General features: G+C 39.2%; 2 protein-coding genes across 10 annotated transcripts in view; both read left to right on the forward strand.

Moving 5' to 3' along the window:
• LOC108499858 overlaps nt 1-4,538 on the forward strand; it is a 6,023-nt gene extending 1,485 nt beyond the window's left edge. The window contains exon 2 of the mRNA XM_017820141.1: nt 4,401-4,538. Coding sequence (XP_017675630.1) covers nt 4,401-4,538 — 138 coding nt within the window. The remainder of the gene's footprint in view (nt 1-4,400) is intronic.
• Nucleotides 4,539-5,340: 802 nt separating this feature from the next.
• The window catches only part of LRRFIP2 (LRR binding FLII interacting protein 2), a 65,055-nt gene continuing 45,724 nt past the window's right edge, over nt 5,341-24,671 (forward strand). For 7 of the 9 annotated variants that reach the window (XM_017821106.1, XM_017821138.1, XM_017821131.1 and 4 more), the window contains exons 1-2: nt 5,644-6,180; nt 16,693-16,797. In XM_017821106.1, coding sequence (XP_017676595.1) covers nt 16,708-16,797 — 90 coding nt within the window. In that variant the 5' untranslated portion in view covers nt 5,644-6,180; nt 16,693-16,707. Of the gene's footprint in view, nt 5,362-5,643; nt 6,181-10,975; nt 10,995-16,692; nt 16,798-24,671 lie in introns of those variants that run through there. The other 2 variants (XM_017821108.1, XM_017821113.1) reach the window with 2 other exon arrangements.

A 24,671-nucleotide genomic window follows, 5' to 3' on the forward strand; every position in this document is an offset into this window, starting at 1 on the left:
TTTATGGAATTCCCCGCTCTGAGCATCCTCATACCCTTTTATGGAATTCCCTGCTCTGAGGGGAGAACTGAGCATCCTTTTATGGAACTCCCCGCTCTGAGGGGAGGATTGACCATTCCTGCCTGAATTGGCGATATATAAACCTGGAGTTTCAGAACTTTTCTACCACTCGTGGGATCCAGAGGAAGACTGCAGCTCATCGCTCTCAACCAGACTGAGACCACCACCCTCAACTGGACTGCAATCACCACTTTTGACCAGACTGCAACAGCTCTCCCACCAGCAGGTTTTTCCCCTCTCCCTTTACTTTGGACTGAAGGGGGGGCCCAAGGAACACCACTTTGTTCATGCCCCAGGGTGCTGGGTTATACATTTGGGTTTTGTGGGTTAAGACCAATTGTTTGTTTGTATGATTGTACTTACTGTATTAACTTAATAAATTGTTATTCTGACTTATAATCTCTCCTTTGAGTTGAGTTCATTTCCCCTGCTGGTTAACTCTTAAACCAGCACAACATATTAGACAGAGAGTCAACTTTGTTGCTGGAGAAAATAGTGAAAGCTACTTTTGCTATATGAAGACTTTAAGAGCATTTTAATTTTTATCATATTTTCTAAAGAAGATAAAAAAATCATAGTAGCTATGTCTTAGTTATTAAGAATTTCTTAACCTCTGCATTCCTAGTGGTAACACTGTAGTAAGTGAAGATAATTTGGGTTGTAGGGACATCAGACATAGAAAATTTGTGATAAATCCCCATTATATTTTAGTATGTTATAAAAATCTAAATATTAAAAAGACATATTTAAACTTTACATTCTAACGACATTTCTACATTAAAAAAATATAACAGGCGTCAGAAAAGTGACAAGGAAAAAAGTGAGTACATACTAAAAGATTCACATTTACTCGCACTTAACACAGACATTGCTTGTTAGTTTTGCAAACTCAACAAAACTGTGTAAGAGTGAGGTGATTTCCTCTATGTGGCTTGTATATCATCAGTAAAATCAACTAACATTTACAAAATCCTTCTTGGGGATATATAGCACATAAAGAATAGATCATGGCTTCAGAGTGAGTTTTCCAGAAGGATCTTAGCATAGGAATTTATCAATATTTCTATATTTATAGAACAGAACATAAAGACATTTAGAATTACATCTGTCAGGTCTGGAAGGATGATAATACTTGGATCTCTAGTTGTTATTACAATGGAATAATAAAGTCCTATAAGAAAATTAAATATATTGCTATGTCTTACATAAACACTTTCAAAGTAAAACTTTATTTTCAAATTAATTTTTTCCGGAATATAGTTTCACTTTTTCTTTACAAATAAGAAGGTTTCTCACAAACTCCTAGTCCACAAACCTTGTTAAGATATTTCATAATTTATCTACATCTACCTGGGATTGATTGAAATAACACATCTTCCCCTTAATTCTTACTAACAAGCTGATATTGGGACACTGTTCAGAGCACTCCAATGCTTAAAATTTTGCTATATTAACAAGAATACTAATCCATAGCAATTAAAAAAAAGAATCTTCCTATAAACACACTCTAAACATAAACCAAATTATTCTAGTGCTTACTTCTGAAAGACTTTAAAAAAAGCAAACACAAAACCAAACCAACCAACCAACCAGAAAATTACTAAAACAGTAAAAATAAAAATCTAGAAAGTGGGGAGCATTCTGTTTTCAAGTGTTTGGTCAATTACCTAACCTGTGTTAAAACAGAAGTTTTCTACAAAAGATTGCATTCACCTGGATGTCTAGATTTTGGGGAAAACATTGGAATACAAATTTTTCAGTTAGCTCTTCCCAAAGCTATTCAACAGTCAGTCTAACCTTTTCCCTGCTGAGGATGCAATGGATCTGAACCAAAACAACTCATGCAATTCTGCTGCTGGATAGCACCAATCCCCATCAAAATGCATATGTATAGACATAATTCCTACTGTGCCCTACAGATTTTTGCAGTGCTAAAATAAATCAGGTAAAGGGAAAAACTAAATCTCACTGATTCTGCAGCTACCTAGCAATATCAGAAATTTTCTAGTCTACATTAACCCCTACAAGAACAGCTGAGAAATGTGCATATCCCCACACCAAGCAGACAGAGATTTTGAATGCTTGTTTTATCTCCACTACATGGTAAACATTATCTATATGCAAAAACCTTACATAGAAAGCCTGATAATAGTACTCCAATGAATTCTACGAAAGATTTAAATAAAGAATTTCCTGATTATGTTCAGCATACAGTCTGCATGCATTGTGCTTTATAACTATTTCAAATATTTTCTTTAAAGTCTTAAATTGTTTCCCTTCATTTAAAGTTAAGTCATGCAAGCCTTTACTTATTGCTTTGAACGTGACTGAAAAGCAACATTATTTTGAATAATGACAAGTACTTCAACAGAACTGGTACTGCGTAATTTTAGAGATCTTTTGACTGTGCCACAGAATTACTGCTTCTTTTGCTCTATTTACTTTTCCTGTAACTAAAAATATATTCTACTAGTCTAGTAATTTAATTTTAAACTGCCCAGTCTCTGTTTTTCTAACTTTTATACTTAACTTAGGATGTAAACTATCTGATTGTTATAGTTCCCCAGACCTTATATTTTGTAGATACATTCTGAGTTCTTATAATTTCAGAGTTAAAAAACTGGTGCAGAGAAGATCACATACAAAAGATCATCCAAGGAAGGCAATGCATCTTTTTTGCTTCTTTTCCTCTTGAAATTTTAAAACACATATAAATGCTGGAATTGAAAACATTAATATATGTGTCTGTGTATCTGATGACAGAAATGTACCTTTAGCAGAAATTAAACTCTTAAGAAAAGGTGGGGGAGGACAGGACTAAAAGGGCCTGCAGAAGCTCCTATAAGCACATCCAATAACTGTTTTGAAAAGCAAAACAAAAAATCAAGGAAAACTTGCTCCCTACATTACAAAAGCGGTTTGCACTTATTTTACCATATAGGCACACAAAGCTGATTTTCCAGTTGTCACAAGTGAGTACTATAACACTCCTTTTTGTGGGGAGGGGGTAACAAGCAATTACTAACAACACTGAGAATCTCCAAAAGAGAGAGAACTGGGGAAAACAAGTATGTTCAATTGTGCCAAATGAATTGCTGAGTGATGGTATCTGACCTGAGGGGAGATAAACAACTGGAAAGTAAGAGCACAAAATGTAGAGAGAAATAAGTCAATGGATGTGGTTAGAACTTCTTAAAATGCTCATAAACCAATCAGTCTCCATTAGTAAACCAATCTAGCATTTAAACTAATAGATGGAAGTTATTCTTTCCAAAAAGGAGGATTTTGTTACAGTGACAAAATCTCTCTACAACTGTATACAATTTATTGCAGGAAGTTGACATTGTTGAAAGTATTCCATATAACTGACGTACAGATTCATCCTAGATATACTTTCTTAAGTGACAATCACTCTAGAAAAAACTAAGATTTCATCCATGGATTGCCTCAACTGAGCAAAACAGTTTTAGAGAGAGATTTTCAGAGAAAAGGGAAAGGAGAGAGTAAAGCAGCAAGTTCAATTACATATGGCAAGGGATCTATACTAACCTACTGTAAAAGAAGACAAGAGTGAAGAGAAAAAATATTCAAAGGCACATCCAGTGATACCTCCTTTATTCATTTACTTATTTTAAGCAGAAACTGATTATTATTAGAGCAAGTTTTATAGTAGCTTCACTAATAATTTGATCAAGGAGTATTCATAAATTATTGTATATTTTGTAACTGCAGTCATTTCATAGCAAAAGTTCAAACATAACTTTCATTTTCTGGCTTCTAAATGAAGGTTTATAATGAAACTGCATATAAACTGACTGTTTAGTTACTCGTTAATGTGTCTGAACTCAGAATTGCTACTGTGACATCCTGTACCACTGCCTGTTCTAACTGTGCACTGCTTTTCAGTCAAGTAAACAACTGTTCTTTCAAGTGACAAAAACGCATGTCTGCTCTAAAGGAGACATTTCGCTGTATCATTACAGAAAAATGTGAAATCTGTGATATTAAAAGACTAATGGTATAAAAATATCAACACTTCATCACAGAAAAATGTACATATGATTGAAAAAAAAAAATTGCTCTTTATATACATTAACAGAGAATCATCCCTTGCAGACCTGAGACATCCCACATTTCAGAAGATTCTATGCAAACCCTCTACTCAAGAGTGAACAAAAGACTACTCCCACTAGCTGGGCTAAACGAAAATGACCCAAGCTGTTTTTAATGAAGATTCTCCAAAAAGCCCAGACAATCAGTAAGTGAGCCCTTCTGCAAGAATAAACATCAAATAAAAATGAAGATTTTAAACTGGTAATTTTTGTTGGTGTTTTCTACAGATGGTCCATGAGAAACTTTCTACTTCATCTCCCTCCAGCGAGATCATCTTTAACTACAGAAATCAATGTGATGTTAAAAATAAGCATGGCGAGGCTATGCTGTATGATGAGCTGAGGAAAAAGATAGAGACAGTGTAGGGTTTCTCACATGGAAAATTATAAAATACTGATGAAACACAATAAAGTTGTTTTACATTTACTTTAATAGATTTAATTCACTCGCATGTCCCTTTTTCTTTACTTTATGTACATCCACTTGGGCTTATTTTAGTAAGACATTTGAATTCTGTCAAGGACTCTGGTGCATGGGTTTGAGTCTTGTCATTTTAACAGTGCTTCTTCATTCCCGTGCGATTTCTAACATACAAAATGCCATCTCCTCTAATCATCTCTACACTCTTAGAGGCACTCTGCACTTAATGACAGAGGTGTTGAAAAGCAAACTACTACAGATCTGATCCCAAGTGTATCTCATAGCAGAATCTCAGCAAGTTTCACGACTGTTAGTTGGGTTTTTTGTGTATAAATTGAAATATATGTAACGGTATAGTTATTTCTTTCTTTTCTGTATATTATCCTTAGGGACTGTGACGGTTGCATATATTCCAGTTTTGACAGTACAGAAGTCCGGTCGTGTTTGGGCCAGTAGAAGATAAGCCGCAAATGTTTGCATTGGATTTTTACCCATGACCCCTGCCTGGCACCCACCCACGTAAGCCTTGCGAAGCGCCGGTGTGCCGCGTGTGCCCTGTGCCCTGCGGGCAATGGGCACGTAGCGGCACCGCCCGCGGTGACACCCACCGGTGGGTCGCGCTGCGGCTCTGCGGCGGCGGCCGCGGCTCCCGGAGCTCCCGCACGGCCCTTCCCTGGACAAGGCTACTCAATAGAAAGCAAGCCTGTCTGAAACCGAGAATGAAGCACAAAGCAGAAGGTCTCAGACCTACCTCTCCCCACCACAGCAGTGAGTCAGCCGGACTGCCCGATGATAAGGGGCAGCCAAAGCGGAAAGCGGGCGCACTACAGGGCACGACCCCCCTCCCTCCCCTGCTGCTGAGCCAAAGAGAAGCTCCCCCGGAGCGCCGCCACGACCCCCCCGCACTGAGGGGCCGCCTCAAGGCGCAGCCCCCGCGCTCGCGGTCCTCCCGGGCCTCGCGCACCAGCCGCTGCCCGGCCCACCAGCGCCCCCGCGGCCGCCGACGGCTCTGCGCATGCGGCCGCAACGCCCTCTCGCCCCTCCGTCGGCGGCGCCTGCGCAGTTAGCCTGCCGGCCTGGGCGCGGGGCCGGGCAGTGCCTGGGTGCCACTGCTGGCGTGTCGCGGTGCCTCCCTTGCTCCCTTCCCTCCCCTCAGCGCCGGCCCCTTCCTCCTTCCGCAGGGCCCTACGGGTGGTTTGAAATTCACCGCAGTCTCTCACCCGAGTTCTCGGTGTGGCTGTAAGCGCCAGGCTCTGAAGGGGAGGAGGCAAGAGCGCGGGGCGGGGAAGAGGGGGGCGGCCTGGAGCGGTGCGGCTTGTCTGTGCCAACAGCTCCGGTTCCTGCAGCCCCTCAAGGGGAAGGGGCGGGAGGGGTGGTGGAGAGGGTGAAGCGAGGTAGCAGCTGGAAGGTCCGTGTCTGGCGGGCACCGTGGTCCGGTCTCTGGGCGTGGGGAGTGTGGGAAGGAAGGAGCCTGAGCCGATTCCGGGACCCACGAGCCCCTCGCACCCGTGGAAGCGGTAGAGGGCAGAGTGAAAAATTCCCCCTCCGTACTGAGGCGTCCCGGTGCTGCGGCAGGCTGGCCCGCAGGTAAGGCTTTGTGGGGCCCAGGCAAGGAGCGGGCGAGGGCTAGGGGCAGGAAGGGTGTCCCAGACACAGAAACCCGAGAGGCGAAGCGGTGTGGGAACCCAGTTCTTCGGGTTTAGAGGAGCGGCTCAGCCGGAACTGCCTGGTCAGACCGGTGAGCTGAAAGGGAAGCGATGGCTTGGGGCGGTGGTGTGCGCCCCTTCCGTGTGGCCGCGACCAGACCTGTTGCGGGCGGGCCGGAGGAAGCCGGGCCCGGTCCGAGCCCTTCCGGGGGGAGCGATCCTTCCTCCTGGCCCACGGGGAGATGCCTTGCGGTCCTCGGGGCTGAGTGGAAACGGCAGAATGAGGCAGAGAGGGAGAACGAAAGATGTGCTGAAATCCCTACTGTGTTTATTTCGGTGCCTTTCTCTCTCGCAGTTCCTCTGAGCGCGTTACCACCGCTTCGCTGTTCCCAGAGCAGTAGGGCGTGCCCCCGCTGCGGCGGGCTGCGGTAGAAGTCAGTCAGGCTTGCTAATGCTTAGGCATTTGGGATTTATTTGTTTCGGAGCAGGTTTCTTTATTCTTAGTATACCTTGTTGCTATAATTGTAAAGAGTCTGTTGATGATGATAAGAGAGATGGGCACATTCGTGACTTTGGAAGGAGCCAGAAAACAGCTCTGAACTGTGTTCTGCTCCATGTGTTTTAAGTGATTACCAGCTTGAATCCTAGCGTGACGCTTTGAAGGACAGTGTTATGTATTTCACTGATAATAAAAACATTTTGTAGATGAAGCGATACTGCATTGAATTTGTATGATCTACTCGGTCACTCACTCATTTTAGAGAGACGTACATTTTTGGCTTGAAATGAGGAAGATCTAGGATCATTTTTATCCCTTTAAAGTATCGATGTTAGCATATAATATCTATGGAGATGTGGGGGGAGAGCTTATTACAAATTTCCTGTACGATTAAATCAGTGCTTGTTCGTTCTTTAAACATTCGTTGTGTCTTGATTGTAAAGCGAGGTAATTAAATATATTGGGGCCCAGAAACAGTTATCTTCTTAATATACATCTGCTTCCTTGGTTAATATAATTGCTTAGTGATAATGTAAGAATAGTTGAAAGGTGCTTTAGCAGTACGAAATTGTTTGACGTACATGACATGCTTTACTGTTGTTTCCTGTTACTTGGGTTTGGAGATGTTTACCTTGCTGTGAAGTCAGTTTTACCTGAACTGAATTCTTGGCTGTAACTGAGAACTTGTGAATAGAAGACAGTTGTGTGCAATGTCTCAGGTGTAAGTTTGTTGCCCTAAACATCGGTACTTCTTGTGAACTGACACCAAAGGATTTGGGGTTTGTTGTGGTTTTTTTTTTCCCCAGGGTCTCATTGTCTCAGAACATGGCATAGTACTTTAACACATGTGAACTTTTAGAAAGTGCTGTTTATATTTGACTCCATGTAGTGGGGATCTGTAGAGCATATTAAGGCCTAGACTTTCACGCAGTGCACAAGCTGTCAGTGCATATATACAAAAAACCTAGATCGGTATCATATATAATTGAATACCTCTGGTATATAACGTCAGCAGAGGATTAGAAACAAATAACGGATTTGATACTATGTTGCTGTTTGTGTTTATAAGATCCTAATGTGTAGGTGTGTGGTGGTAGTCATGAGTACAGTCCAGTAGCGTTACAGAAAATTATTAGAACTGCTTTCTGAGAAAGTAATCCAATTTTATTATTGTAGTATCTGGAAACTAGGTAACATGTAAATGTAGGTAATGGACATTCTGTGATTATTACACGTCCTTCAAAAATTTTATGTAAATAAATAGAGTTTATGTAAATAGGGCTTGTCTGCTTGTGAAGATGATAAAGTTCACATTTTCTTGAGTTAGGCTAGCAGAGTTAGACCTGCTTCTACAGAAGAGGTGAAGGGGTGCCTATCAAAGGGCCAAGTGAGAACAAGTGTTTCTAAGCCTACCAGTCTGCCACCACAGCAGAAATGATGTCAACTGATAAGAGTTTTCTCCAACTGCTGTTTCATCTAAGGGGTACCCAGGACAATCTCTTCCTCTTGCTTCGGTAGCTTTTCTTTGTTGTACTGTAACTGTATCACTAGTAGAAAAGAGTGTAGGAGTGTATTAAATTGGTAATGGAAAAATATTTTAAATAGTTGCAGCTTGTTACAGAATTTGGGTTGTTACCATGGAGCTTTCTATTTGTTTCATTGAAAAATATGGAGCCTCAATATAGTAGCAGTGTTTTGTTTTGGTTTTTAATGAGCAACAATTCATTCTTTTGCAAAATGACAGAAAAGATACTCATTTTGAAAAAGTTGACAGTGTAAAAATGATGGTGGTTTCATTTTAGAATAAACACTTCTGGAAGAATCTTGTGGTTTATTTTTTATTATGCATTTTCATAATTTTTTGTGGTGCTGATTATAGTATTGTCATTTCCTTATGTTTTAAAATTGCATTTGAATTCTTAGTTTGTTCTTGTATCTTCAGCATGCATGGTAGCACTGATTCTAGAAAAGTCCAGCTGTGTTACACTGCTTCTCTGAAGCCTACATATGATTTACATTATTACCTGAGAGATCCTTTGGTGAATGACTATTATGAGAGCTTTGCAGATTCTTCATGTCACTGATAATAATATCCTCTATGTAATGTTTTATTTTGTGCAGCTGTTGTCAACTGACTGGTAGAGAACTCAGACTTCATAAAAGAAGTGCCACCACTTGAAGCTGCATCACTGCATGATGTTGTCTAGGAATTTTGGTAATTGGCAAAGACTGAGGAAGGTCAGCAAAGATAGCTTGGTGGATCTGTAGGTGTCTCATAGTTCTACAGGGCTGTAGGATACCTTGCTACATTTACTGTCTTGCTTTGCTTTAAGTTTGCCAGCACTAACCAGGCACCCGTTACATTTTATGGATTCATCAGGCACTTGCAGACTCTTGCAAACTGCATAATGGCTTTTTGATTGTCTTAACTGGTCACTTCCTGTTCCTCTATAGCTTCATAACACCAACAAACTGAGAGATTTCAAGTCCCTCTAAGGAATTGTAATTCTATTACTAAAAAAAACACCATGAACTTATAAGAAATTGTATTTCTCAGATTTTAAAATGGCAAATATACTGCATTGAAGGTATATTTTTTCCTGAAAAAGCTGACATGAGCTTGTCCACTCAGCGCAGAAACTTTGTACCAAGGGTTTCTGAAGTGGGCCATGATTAGAGACAAGCAGTTTCTTTAAAATGGAAACACTTCATCAGCTGGAATAACTTTGCCTTCAACATAATGGTAAGCACTGTAATCTTTTGGCACATTGTAATTATATGCTTTTCTCAGTCTTTGCTTTTTCCCTTTCATATTAGACTCCTTTACTCATAGTAGCAGCTTTTTTGCAATAGTTTGGTTTCAGTTAATATTATTCTGAATGAAAATTCTTAATGAGTCCTTAAAACTATTGCATTAAATCCCAGTCTATTTCTCTCTCACTCCCTACACACCCCTTTGTTGGGTCATGGTCACCCTGTGATCATACAGCCCTTTTTCTTTCTCAGGTGCTTTTGGACCCATGAGCAGGCATACTAATTGCAAAGAGAGTACCCTTGTGTAGGGTCGGTCTTTCTTCTGAGAAAGACTTGTGTCCATCTTATATAATTTTAACTCATGTAAAGTAATGTATTTTTATTCTATGTCCATTTGCTTTGTCTCCTTTAGAGCTTGCTTTGACAAAGCACTGAAAAATCAATCAAACAAGATTGTGATTTCCAGTATGATTCTTTATGTCCCTTCTTAAATACGAATGCAGCTTCTGCTGTTTTGTAGTACTAATACTTTTGGCTTTTTTGTAGCTTTGTGTTGCTAGAGCTGCAGTTTTATGAGAGAGTTGTTTAAAATTACTGGATTGAGTTTTCTACTGTTCTTCTGAGAACATTAACTTTTAGAACTTACCTTTAATTGTGAGTATGGTAGCTTCCATACCTTCACTTATCAGCAGTATTCATTTCTTGAAGTAAAGAGCAAGTGTTCAGTTAACTTAAGAAGTATATGTAGATCTTTAATTTCATCATTATTGCACAGTACTACTGCTTCTTAGTGCTTTCTTTTTAGTTAGGTGTTTGATAAAGCTTTTGTTCTGTGTATGTATTGCACAAGTATTTTTTTCAGTATGTTTAATATTTATGGAACTGACAAAAATCAAAATGAGTTACTACTGTTTGTGATTTATCAGTAACCTGTGATTTGTTTTTCAGGTGAGGAATGAGGTTTTTTTTCCTCATGCTTCTTACATTTATCCTTCTTATGTATTAATGTTTCTAACCTTACTTGTCCAAATAACCTTGATTCAGATTCTAGTTCTAACAGACAGTGGTTGTAGAGAAGGGTTGTTCTTTTCTATTGTTGAATATATAGAGATTGTGTCTACACAGGTGAATTTTAATTATCTTGTACTCTTGGTTGAAAGAGAAAGGGAGAATTTTGGTTTGTTATTTATAGCCTGTTCACACTATAGTATCTGGATGCCTTGTATGCATGCAATGCCAAGTATGCTGGCAAACACCCAGGCATTTAGAACAGGTGGTGCCATTGAAGGTGGTGAGTGATAGGCCTTTAAATTATAGTGTAGCTTTTTTTTTTTTTAGTGTAAGATGGGTCACACTTTTTTTCTAGGAAGCAAGAAAGAAACAAAGAGAACTCAAAAGGTAATAGGAAGACAAGTAGGCAGCGAAGACTTTGGGAAGAGTTAAGATTTATATATGCCTGAAGTGAAGACAAACTAGAGGGAATTTGAGAGATTTCCTCACAGGTATTCTGGTTTGTTTGGAGACTTCAGACACTTCAGTGTTCTGTAATGAAATACAATAGGATGTCATTTCATCCATTGTGTAATACAGTGTGTAACCCTGCCTATAGTAAGAATTAAGCAAGTAATAGATGTGACTCGAGAATTCTGAACTGTAAATGCAGCAGATGTTCTTTCCTTTTATATTGACTTACCTGAATAATAAAAGATAATAGCAAGCTATTCTTTGTCTGGTTGTGTTTTGAGGTTCTCTTTAGCTATTTTTTTGTGAAAATTCTAATGTTACAGAATGTACTAAATTCTTTATCACATGCAGCAAAATAATTTTTCCTGTAATTAGAAAATTATGGAAGTGAAGCATCTCAGAAATATTTCTACGAGCATATGAAGTATTGGTATCTTGTATTTTCCCAAGAAGTAACATCATGATATGTACAGTATTAGACTAATTAGTGTATTAGCAATAGGTTTAGATTTCTGTAGTAGTGAACTGTATAACAAGAAATTAAATACTCTGACATATATCAGCCTAATTAAAAGTTACATGTAATGGAAGAAATGGTGTCAAGACCTGTAAAGAAATATTAAGCATCTTATTAAAGAAGGTTTATACTGAGGTTAAATTTCAAAGTTGACAGCAATAATAACTATAGAATCATATATTTTCTTTTGGAAGAAATCTCTGGAGGTCACCCCTTGCCCAAAGTGTGGTCAATTAGAACCGTTTTTTCAGAGCCTTGTCTAGTTAAGTTTTTGCTGTCTTCAGGTATGGACACTTTTCATAGCCTCTATAGGCCAGTGTTTAGCTGTTCTCTGTTCTTCAACTCCAGAGTCCTCTATTTGTACATGATTGCAATTGGATATATCGACACTCTAGATTTGCATGTTCCTTTGCTATTCTCTAGTGTATGCTGTGCTATGCCCTAATGCCTGTGCCAGTGAGAGCAAACCTTACAAGCTCACATTCATGCACTTAAGGTGTGTACTGACCCTCCCTGTACTGACCATCTGCTAGCTGGAGAGCAGGAACTTGGATCCTCCAGGAGGGATGTTGTACTGTGTGGCCTGAACAGATAGTATGATAGTCAGTGGGGTGACTTCTGGCAGCGTCAAAACAGTTTTTGACTGATGCTGTTACATTTCCAAGGTTTCTCACACTGGTACAGACTTTCAATTTTATTTTGATTTTATATATATTTTCAAGAGGAATCCTTTATTTCAAATACTTCTTTCTAATTTCCTACTTACTGTTTAGTATAACTGGTGATCCTCTTGTTCTTCAGTGTGACCAGTTTTGGGCCAATACCTTGTCAGACAATTTTGCTTATTTGATTCACACACAGAAAAATTCCCATCTTCACATTTGTTATTATCCAGACCATTTTGCCAAGGATGGGCCTTACAAGCCACCAAGCAGTGGCCTTACAGGTTGCTTAGTCCTTCATAGGTTCCTAGTGTTCTTAGAGTAGCCTTTCTCTTTGTCCTTATCAGCCTTTGCCTGTTTTGACTTCAGCTGAGCTTTGGCTTTCCAAATTCCTTTCCTAACTCCTCCTTGTAGGCAAAATCTCTGTATACCTTCTGGGTAATCTGTCCCTGCTCCCTCTTGTGTTTGGGCTTAGTCAGAGTTCTGTGCTCATTCTAAGTGAGAAGCATGGCAGATGGCTGACAAGGATGCCACACTTTCCTTCCTCCACAGTGACTGTCACACTTAATCCACTGCGAGACTGGGATGAAGTGTGTTTTGCTTATTTAAAGCATCAGCATCTAATTTTTATGAATTTACTACTCTATGTCTATAAATTAGTACTGACTGTTAATCTGAACATAACTATACTAAAAATAGCTATACTCATTACATTCCCCAAGTCTGCCAGCTAAGAGCATTTCACTGAATTAATAAACCAAAGTTAGGTGCCTGTTAGAAATGGTATGTTGTTTAAAGGATGTGAACAAATGCAGTTCAAGTCTATGATTTGTGCAGTTATTCTGAGGTTTTTGCTTATGTGGTAAATACTTAAGAAATATGACCCTTAATGTACAAATTAAAATAATTTCATTTCATGCTTAGTGACTTTCAGTAGATAGGTTGGAGTTCTGTTCTTACATGAACTGATCTGTTGTAATACCAATTTTATTATTTTTCTCGTGGCTAATGTGTAACCTTGTCAAAGCCTTCTGTAGTAGGGGGAGTATTATATTGTGTTGGTGTGACTTCTAGTTTGGGCCCTATCTGCTTTTAATATCAGAAGTCAGCCAATAAGAGTTTGCGAAAAAAGATGCAGATTTTTTGAGACGTTTATTCTGAATGTGGACAGCAATCTGTAGCCCTGAGCTTAAACCTTTACCACAGAGATCTACAAACTGCTTCTGCATGTATTTATCTAAATTAACCTGAGTACAAACCATGTTTGCTTGCTTGTTTTTAAGACTAAAAATACAAACTCTTATCAAATGGATTAACAGTGGCAATAATCATGCCAGGCCTTATCCCAGAGTTTCCCTTTACCCTGATTTGGAGCTCTGCTGTCCTACTTCTAAGACCCTTCTTAATCTCTGATAAGTGTGCTGGTACCTAATACCAGAATTAAAGCCAAAACAAACAACAATAACAAAGTCATGTTGTGGAAGAGTAACAAATAAATTGAACCATGAGTCACGGACAGGTGTTAAAAACACTCCCTAGCAGGTGAGTTCTGTATATTGGTCTGAACGTCTGTATTTTATCCAAACACTTTGCACTGCTAAATGAATGAGCAGCCTAGGAAAGAATGGATGGAATCCAGGGGTGTACTTATGTCCACTCTGCCCCATCAAGACTGTGTTCCTTACTGGACAATAGAACTGTATCTTCTGTGACCCATTAAGGTACTGTAGTTTTATTCCCCTGTTATTTATCTGCAAACACTGCAAGCTCTCCTTTAAGATCTTAATAGAAAGGAGTTCTTTTGCACTTGCAGTATTGATCTCAGAATAGCATCTGGAAATTAATTGTTGTATATATAATTGTTGTATCTGACCTGTGCAGATACTGGCTTTTAAGAAGGGGGACATGTAGTTTCACAGTATCACAGAATGGATAAAGTTGGAAGGGAACATGGAGGGTCGTCTGGTGCAACCTCCCTGCTCAAACAGGGCTGTCCTAAAGCACATTGCACAGTGTTGTGTCCAGACAACACTCTGGACACAGTTCTTGAGTACCTCCAGAAGAGAAACTCCACAACCTCTCTAGGCAGTCTGTTCTAGTGCATGGTCACCCACAGAGTAAGGGGTTCCACCTTCCACATGTTCAGGTGGCACTTCATGTGTGTCAGTTTCTACCTATTGCCTCTTGTCCTGTTGCTCAACACTACTGAGAAGAGCCTGGATCCTTTCTCTTGACACCCTTTCTGATACTTATATATATTGTTGAGGTCCCCTCTGAGTCGTCTCTTCTCAAGGCTGAACAGGCCCAGTTCCCTCAACCTTTCATCATGAGAGACGCTCCACTCCCCTAATCATCTTTGTTGTCCTCCATTGGACCCTCTCCAGGAGCTCCATGTCTCTCTTGTCCTGAAGAGCCCAGAATTGGACACAGCACTCCAGATGCAGCCTCCTCAGGGCAGAGCAGAGGATCAGGATCACCTGCCATGACTGCTGGCAATGCTTTTCCTAGTGCACCTCATGATAACATTGGTGTTCTTGGCCACCAGGACAAACTGCTGGCTCATAGATAGCTTGTTGTCCACCGGGACCACGAGGCCCTTTTCCACAGAGCTGCTTTCCAGCAGGTTGGCCCCCAGGCCATACTGGTGCATGGGGTAATTCTTCCCCAGGTGCAGGACCCTGTACTTCATTGAATTTCAAAAGGTTCCATGCTGCCCATCTCTCCAATTTGTCAATGTCCTTCTGAAGGACAGTCCAGCCCTCTAGGGTATTAGCCACTCCTCCCAGCTTTGTGTCAACAAACTTGCTGAGGAGGCATCTGTCCCTTCATTACTGATGAACAGTTAAACAATACTGGGCCCAGTATAGAACCCTGGGGGACACCACTAGTGACAGGCCTCCAACTAGATGCTATGCTGCTGATTATGACCCTCTGGAATCTGCTGTTCTGTCAGTTCTCAGTCTACCTTGCTGTCTACTCATCCAGTCCACACTGCTTGAGTTTGCCTGTGAGGATACTGTGAAAGACAGTGTCAAAAGCCTTGTTAAAATTCAAGGTAGACAATATCTGCTGCTCTCCACTCATCCATCCAGGTAGTTGTCTCATGGTAGGAGACAGTTTCAACTCTTTGCTGTCTTTTTTCTCAGCAGCATATATTCTATTTGCCTCATCTGAGCACATGAAGAATAGTAACATACCTGTAAAATTTGAAGCAGAATAAAAATCTTCTTGCCTGCAAGGAAAAGAGAGGACTAGCAGCATAAAGTTAAAGGGGGACAAAAAAGGCGTAGAAGCTAAAATATATCATAAAAAAAAAGTGCTGTGATGCTAATTGGTATCTTTGAGTGCCAGAAAGTACTCCAATGTATTTTGGCTTTGTGATTGCTTCATAAAAATAATAAAGTAAAAACTCTGCTTGTACAAAAACACCTGTCATATTTTTCCTCCTTCTCCTTTGAATCAGCTGTAATCAATTACTGAATCTTTGCTGGTTAGACCCAGTATGAAAGGTAGTCCTTGTACCAGTTCAGTTTCAAAAGGCTAGCCAATAGTAGTTCCCTTCTAGACCTGTTCTATTTGCAGGAAGAAATTTTTGTTCTAAATAAGGTGTTTTTGCATGCCCTGTGTGGGATACTTGTCCTTGTTGATATGAAATAGCTGGACTACCACCAAATTCTGGTCTGACATTGGGAAGGACCTGGATGTCTGGAAGTAGGATTTCTTTAGGATATTTGAAAAAAAATAATAGAGGTTTTTTTTGTGTGTAACATTTTTCTGTTTGTGGCTGTATGGGCTGTTTTGTTTTGTTGATGACTTCTATATGCTTGCAATTGATAAGTGGTTTCTGGAAGAAAACTAAGAGGGTACTTTTTGTATTCTGGGTACATGATGCTAGCATGTTTCTCTCTCCATTTCCCAAACTGTGAAACTTGGTATGCAAGAGAATGAGTTTTTAGCATAAAAATGTCTTTATTTCTACTGTGGTAAAACTTCTACTTTAGAAGACAGCAGTTCTCCTCCAATTTCAACTGAATGAGAACAGTTGTATTAAAATGTAAATAAGACCCATCTAACCTGCTTGGATGCTTAAAAAAGTTGGTCAGCTGAATCTGTCTTTGCTGTTTTGGAGAGAACTCTAATGATCATGTAAATTTAATTCTTGAGCCCTTTGTTGCTTATAGTTTTTTTCACATCCATAAATTGAAAGGTTACTTCTTTTTAGGAGTTATGCAAAGTGATAGACTACAGAGGTCTCCTTATTGAACTAGGGGAGTTGACAGCTGTGCCTGACCTTGAAGCTGTAGTTAAACTGATGGGTTCTTTTGAGTAGAAAAACGCTATGTGTGCACCTTGTAGGGTGCAGTGGTGTTCTATAAAGCTGCCACAAGTTACTGTGATAAAGTTTTACCAATATGTGCCAATGGCATGTAGCTTTCTTCAGTATTATGTAGCTAAAGAATTGGAAAACTTATGACATTTTGGACTGTAGATTGTTTGTTTTTAATTCCAGATCTGAATGAAAACTGAGCTTTGTCCTGTTTATGTTTTCAAATACAGATCCAGATAATAAAAATGGGAACTCCTGGATCAGGACGGAAGAGAACTCCAGTGAAGGACAGGTTTTCTGCAGAAGATGAAGCTCTGAGTAACATTGCCAGAGAGGTTTGCTAATTTCAAAGTGTCTTAAATTCAGAAATAGGGATGAAAGCAATCTCATTATCCAGAAAGTTGTTTTTTTAAGCTGTGCATTAAAAAGTGTAATTAGACAAAAGTATGACAATTAATATATCCTAAGAGTATTTTCGATCAAAAAATCACATTTACTGAAATGTCATCATGGTGAGGTAGTAATTGTATGATTAGTGTAACTTTACAGAATCATACTTAAACTTAGCAGATATTTCTATATGCTTAAAGATAAATGAAAAATGCAGTTGCTATCTCAAGTGTAAAACTAAAAAAAATTACACATTTATCCTATTACAGTGCGTAGTATTCCTAAGACAGTAAAGACAGTGTGTTAGTGTTGAATGAGTAATAGTCATTATTAAAATATATTTGTAATAGATTCTATTTCAAATGTGACAACTCATGTTGCTTTCGAAATAAGCCTAATATTACACTATACCAAGAATTTCACCACCTGAAAAATAGATGGCTGCAGATAACCAGTGAAAAGTTCAATTAACAAGAAGTTGATACCAAGTGGAATTTTTTCCCTCCGGATATAGGAAAAAGGGAGCCGGAATTTAGTCTTATAGAGATCTGTTTGGACTAGAGCTTTTTTGGGAGGAAATGCTGTGTCTTGGGAACAAAAGCCTTAGTACTGTTTGTATGCAAGTGGATACAGAACCTTTGAGCTACATTATCTACAAGGCTGCTACAAGGCTACTCACCCTAGTTGACATAAATGAGTGCAAAATGCAGATTCAAGTTGCCTTTGTAATGTAAACTGTCTATATATGTGCATGTAAGGCAAAACAGGTAGGTGATAAGTCTTTGAAAACAAGGTTTCTTTAGGCATTTTCAAATTTACCCATCATAGACTGTAGGCAAAAGGTAGGCTTTGCCAATAAAAAAATAATTTACCTGGTAACTTTTTTCAGAAAGTGATGTTTCTGAAACATCACTTAGATGATCACTTAGCGATCACTTCTAATGGAAGTCTTGCTCTTCGAGCTAAGTTCTGGGGAGGACTCTGAATCATTCATGGTCTCACTCACTCATCAAATTCTGTCTCTCAATTTTTGGGGAAAACAGTTAATGAAAAAGAAGGAATAATTCTTTGAGTATTTGCATGGTTCCAGTACTGTAACATCAACTTTACATTTAGCCTAGAAAAAGAGGTCTCCATAGCGAGATGTAATAAATTATAATAATAATGGCCAGTCTTCGCGAGCGAAGATTTGGGAAAGGTCATTAACCCTTCGAGCCTGCGCAGTGGATTTTTTAGGTGAGACACAGCGTGCGCTGAGCTGAGCCCACCCTTTAATCCTGAGGTTCATCTGCCGGGGCCAAGCACGCTTGGACAGTGGCAGTGAGGGTCTCAGGACGTAGGTTTGTTTAGAGTGACCTTCTCTTAGATGGATTGCCACACAGGGCTGACGAGCTCCATCTGCCCAGGGGGCCGGGAATCGAACCCGGGTCGCAGCGGTGAGAGTCCTGCACCCTAACCACTAGACCACCAGAGGCCCCTAATAAATAATATCTTACTTAAAATTACTGTTGGGCTTTGTTCTCTTACATCACTAAACCCGTCAATTTAAATCTGAGCATGAATATAAATTAAACAAAAATCAAGGGGGGTTCCCCCTTAGTCTTAAATTAAATGAATCCTGAGACTCACAGCTATAAGTGTTATCTCACTAAAATAATGTGAGTTGCACGTCTGTTCCAGAAATTAAAGGTATATTGTCTTCTCTTCTGTCAAAAATGAACAGGAAAAGGAAATTGCTGAAAATCTCATAAAGCTTATTCAGTATTTTGAGGTTAATCTAAATCTGCTGAAGATAACCAAAATTTTTATGCTGATCATGTCTTTTAAAGAGTAGATATTTCATATAATCTTTATCTGTTTTATGTCTAGTAATAATTCTTAAAACCTAGTTGAATTAAATTGGTCTAAATGTTCCTTCTGATTTCTCATTAGAATTATTTTTTCTCTGGTATTTTTCTGTATTTCGAGCATCACCTTTCATGGCTTGTTAGGTAGAAGAAAATTCAACATATTTCAGAATAAAATGGTTTGTTATCATTACATAGACATTTTCAAAGCTGCGTATAGCACCATTTCTTTTTTATTGCCATATTCAGGTTTCACTTTAACAGTCTTAATTCAAAATTATTATCCAGTTTAAAAGTAGTGTGAAAAGTTCTAGGACATCATGAATATTGTGTTAACACAGCATATACTACTGTCAGGTTGCTAATCCCTGGATCAGTATAGGAGAAGCTGGCCATCACATCCCTTGTCAAACAGCAGCTGTTGTCATTGAACTGGTAGCTGTAATTCATAGCATTAGCCACCTTATTCTGAAGAAAACATACTCTAAGGGTACAGGGTGCATTTCTTAATTGATTAAAAGGCTTTTCTGCTGTTACATCCTAATTTCTGTCTTTAAATAATACCTGATTTTACTGTGCCATCCATATGCCTTATCATTTGAGGCTTGAGTAAGTTTTCAGTTAGTATGCTGACATATGGCATGCCAGTTCTCAGTGCATGAATATATAGAGTAGATATACTTTGTTCTGAGGCCATTATCTCAGCAGCATAACTTGCTTATGTTTTTATTGTCAAAGGGTGTTTTGTTCCTCAACTTCCTCTTCTGAAATTACCTTTTTAGTAGATGTTACTTACTCTACAGTAGGACTGAGTCCTGAAATCCACATGTTTTCTGTGGAAAGTGTTCTAGGTACCAAGAGAGAGCAAACAGAATATGTGGAAACAAAAGGCAGCACTCAGGATGATCTGCATGGCACAACTGCATAGAAATGCTCTGGGATTAAAAGCAGTTACAAAATGGTACTAGGAATTATCAGAATTTGTAATAGTAGCAAAGAACTGTAATGTTGTGTATGACATTTCAGAGTGTTTTTTCTCCAGAAGTTCAGATTTCAGAGTGTACTAATTTTGTTCTTTGTCACCACTTCTAATTTGACAAAATTGCAATTTCCGTGTTCTATGACATATGTCAAAAAAACCCTAATATGGTATCTTCCATTTGGTATCAGTAGACATTGCTTTCTAGGAAATATTGTTTAAAGAATTCTTTGGTATTGATCTACTAAATTAATTTCCATATAGTCTCTTTTCTGCACTGGTTGAATCTGATGTGTCATTGTGCTGGTTTAAGAGTTAACCAGCAGGGGTAATGAACCCAACTCAAAGGAGAGATTATAAAATCAGAATAACAATTTATTAAAATAATACAGTAAGTACAATCATACAAACAAACAATTGGTCTTAACCCACAAAACCCAAATGTATAACCCAGTACCTTGGGGGCATGAACAAAGTGGTGTTCCCTGGGCCCCGCTTAAGTCCAAAGTAAAGGGAGAGGGGAAAAACCTGCTGGTGGGAGAGCTGCTGCAGTCTGGTCAGAAGCGGTGATTGCAGTCCAGCTGAGGTTGAGAGCGACGAGCTGCAGTCTTCCTTCTGGGTCCCACGAGTGGTTGAAAAGTTCTGAAAACTCCAGGTTTATATATTCTCCAGTTCAGGCAGGAATGGTCAGTTCTTTCCCTCAGGGAGTTCCATAAAAGGTAAGAGCATCCTCCTATCTCACAGGCCTCTTAACACCTAGTTTATAGCCTGAGGAGTCAGGCTCTTATGGGCAGAGGGTGCGAATAGTCTATTGCCATAAAAGATAAGAGCATCCTCCTATCTCACAGGCCTCTTAACACCTAGTTTATAGCCTGAGGAGTCAGGCTTTTTATGGGCAGAGGTGCTAATAGTCTATTGACAACAGTTTCTGGGAAATGGCATGGAAGGCTATAGAATACACAGTTTTGGGTTACACCCATACCATGATGAACTCAGCTGTCCTAACTAGGACAGTCATTTTATATGAAAAATATTTAATGGAAGATGAGCACTATCATAGGATCTGAGGGCCTTGGTCAAACTACTTCCTCTTTGATATTTCTTTCATTTTTTCTGTCTTTCCTCTGCATTAGAAAACTTTTTTCTTCTGTTGGCTGTCCCTTCCCCTCTACTTGTACTTACTTCTGTTATGTAGCGAGCTCTTTCACAACTTTTCCTTGCTGTGGAAGTTTATATTGGGACAAGCCCTTTTGCAGTGTCTTTGTGCTAGACACAAATATGCTAAAACATCAATTGGAGTGAATTGATGTCTTAGTCCAAGAACTTTTGCATTACTAAGCCTCTTTCTTTGAGACCTACTTTTTATATTGTAGTGTGTGATTCTTCCTGGCATTGAATTCCACTGCTCACTGGAACTGAGGAAGAGTAAAGGCAGTGTACATATACAGGGACAGGGATCTATCTGTGCATCTTCTTCTGCACTCTCCCTATTACTCTGTGTCTGAAGTGAGATTAGTTGCAGTTGATCAGTTTGGCAGTCTTACCTTGCTACAATAGACTTTATCATGTTTGTTTCAAAAGCTGTGTGAACAGGTGTAGGTATATTGTCAATGTGTTCCCTGCAAGGACAAGAAAAGGAACTCTGAGTGTAAATACATACAGTTACATTAAAGTGGAGTAATGGCACATGTATTCTAATTATAGCAAGATTAATTTGAAGGCAACTGATCTCTTGTAAGAAAAAAGAGGACCTATCTCCTGAAAATATAGAGAGTTCTTTATACCATCTTCTGATTCTTTCTCTAGCTGATGTAATGGATTCTGAAACTGTTAGCATTCTCAGATTGACAAAGAATAAAGCCACCTGGCATAGAAGACAGTTTCTTATGTCATGTGGAAAATTCTACCCTTCCGAAGTACAGATAAGGATTGTCTAGTGTAACTTCAGGCTCCTGGCAACATTATGGTCTTATTTGTTAATCAAAAAGGATTCCTGCATAACTAGATAAATGAAAGCTGAGGTTTGTGTTCTCAAGGTTGTGTTCACAATCTACATTGGATACAGCTGATATGATCTCAAGATCTGTTTTTCCTTTGGATTTGTTGTGGGGGCTTTCTGCTCTTTAAGTTGTTTTGTGTACAGAATATCTTCAGCTCAGTTGTGCATCACTGCTTCACTTGTCTTTGTAATTTACAGACAAGCTGTGTTCATTTGAAATATTTAGCAGTAACCTGTCATCACCAGGCATCTCTTATGATTACCTGAAACTTCTTTCTCCAAGAGTACCCTTATATACCAGAACAATGGTTTCAGTCACTTCTGTGTTCTTACACTGACCATGGTTCAAGCTCAGATACAATGAAGATAGGGAGAAGAGTCTGACTCTTGTCAGCTCACCGTTCTCAATCTGATAAGCAACAGTTTGAAGGCACAATCACGATTTACCATTTATAGCCTTTTTTTTTTTCATGCTTCCATCAGTAACCCTTCCATTCTTCAGGGCTGAGTAACAAGATGACAGAGGACTAGAGCTTGTGGATGACAACTGCAACACCATTCACTTGATTTCCATCTTATAGAACCTTGTCTCTGATTTTAGTGTTTTGGTTTCTTTTTTTCAGAAACTGTTCTCATGACTATTTTCACTGTGTAGCAGGAGCCTGGAAGCTCCTAGGAGGGGTTTTCTCATGGGAGAGAAAGATTCATTTGGATTTAAAATTCACTCTGTAGTTGCTCAGACTTGGAGTAGAGTGCAGTTGTTCTTACTTTGGTAAAGATGTCATGTTACTGAATTGCCATGGTAGAAAAAGCTAAGAGTTCAATATTTTTAAATGTTGAAGGCTAGATCATGAATTTAAAAAGAGAGTTAACAACATAGTCTTTTTCTTATTGAATCTCAGTGTACTTTTTTCTCTGCATATAGCTTCAGCTTCTCTTAAGAAAACAAGCAAAGCCTCGAAGAATCCCACCCTCATAGATATTGCCTTTTTAGATGCTAGATGATTTTTTAATTTGTTTTAATAAGGGATCTTTAGTATTAATTCAACGTTTAGTTTGCTTTTGTTTTTAATAGTGGTTAAGGATATTTTATATGACAGAAGATATTCTAGACATTTTCTAATCTATATATGAATGTGTAAAATAAATGGCAAAAGAATAAGAGACATCAGAAATAAAGAATCTTAAACCTTTAAGTCATGTTAAAGCTTATTTTGTTGTTTATATTCTTTGCTTTATAGGCAGCTGAAGTAGGGACATCAGAAATAAGTGGAAAAGAGATATTTCTGAGGAGGCATAAGAAATACTTTGGGCACATAATTGGTGGTGTTGCCTCAGGTCCTTGAGACAGTAAGGAGATGAGGGTAAAAAGCATGGAAGTGAAAATACAGAAGAAATGAGCAGCAGAAGAGAGAAATGATAAAATGGTTTGGATGGGAAGGGACCTTACAGATCTTCTAGTTCCAGCCTCCCTGGCATGGGCACGGACTCTTTCATGTTTGCTTAATAAGCATTGATGAAATAAACTTCAACATGCCTTGTGCAGCAATGTATAAGAAATACGGTGAACGTTTGTAAAACGCTCACCCCGCTGCTTGGCCCAAGCTGGCAGGGTGTCCTGGTGCCGTGCCGTGACATGCACCCCGTGGCAGACAGGGAACCCCGCGCCAGGGACAGTCGGCGCCCTCACCGCCGCCATCTGGTGGAAGAAGGAAAATACTCCTCAATCAGGCCTCCTGTGTTGGAAACTGCAGGACTGTGAACACTGCATAACACTTTGGCAGAGAGAGAAACGAGTTATACGTATTGTAGTCCATGATGACAGAATAATTCTAATTTTTTCCGAGGTGAATAACATTTTATTATAGCCTATATTTTATCCTTATGAAGCTTTTGTGCTGAGTCTGAGCTAATTATTAAATCATCTTCTCCAGAGTATGAAAATTAAAAATAAAATACTGTTGCTTTATAGTGAATTTCTTCTTGCAGGCAAGGGAAAGGAAAAAGATTCCTGTCTATACTATGGAGACAGATGTTATGCTTCTCCTTGCTGGGCATGGAGGGAAGCATCATGTCAGTTCCATGTACTACCATGCTGCTTACCTGGGTAAGAACCTGGTCACTGCTGTGAAGAGACTAAGGAAAAACACATCAGAAAGGAGAAACTCCAGACTCTATGAAGACATTAAAATTAAAGTCTGATCATCTTCCCTTTCTCCTTTCTTTCCTGCCATAAATATCTTTGATTTAACTGAAGACCTACATGTTATCCTTGAAAGTTGAGAGAAATAGTTTTCAAAAGATTGTGGTAGAGTATGTGTTTAAAAACAAAGATGAAAAAAATTGAAGAAGCAACGATAGGTTTCTAAATTACTCTAAGTAGTTGTTAATAATTGGGGTTTAGGTGATGTCACATGAAAGGTGGGAGTTCAGATTTTTGCTCCTCAGCCCCCCAGGAAAGATGAGACCCTGGTGTCCAACAGTCTGTCAGCATCTTGTAAGGAGACCAACAGATTCACAAGATTGGAGGGTACCTTGACCTCCCTTGTTAGGGGAAACTCAACAGAGCCAGGACCCCTCAGTGGGTCTTGCTAAGGTGTTATCCGCCACTGGCAACTGCAAGGACTCACTTCAACAGTTTATGGAATAACACTTTTTATTAATACAAATTGTGATAGATTAATAAGGTTCGAAGGTTGTCAGTGATAGTGTCTACTGCAAAAACATGTTTTAAAGCAATCTACTGATACATATATTAAGAAAGCACAAGCTCTGATACGAAGCAATTTAATTAATATGCTATGGAGTAAGCACAAGCAAAAGCAATAGTCCTAAAAGCAGCATTTAATGCACATAGAGCATATTTCTCACCCAAGGTGTCCCTCGGGGCAGGGGGAGAAGATGGACTCAACCCATCAACTGATCCCAGTAGTTTTGGTAGAGGTCTACTCCCGCTTTCCTCCTATCCCCAACTCCCTTCCATACTATTTTCTT

Source organism: Lepidothrix coronata, unplaced genomic scaffold (assembly GCF_001604755.1).
Source record: "Lepidothrix coronata isolate B3197 unplaced genomic scaffold, Lepidothrix_coronata-1.0 Scaffold3, whole genome shotgun sequence".
Taxonomy (NCBI): domain Eukaryota; kingdom Metazoa; phylum Chordata; class Aves; order Passeriformes; family Pipridae; genus Lepidothrix; species Lepidothrix coronata.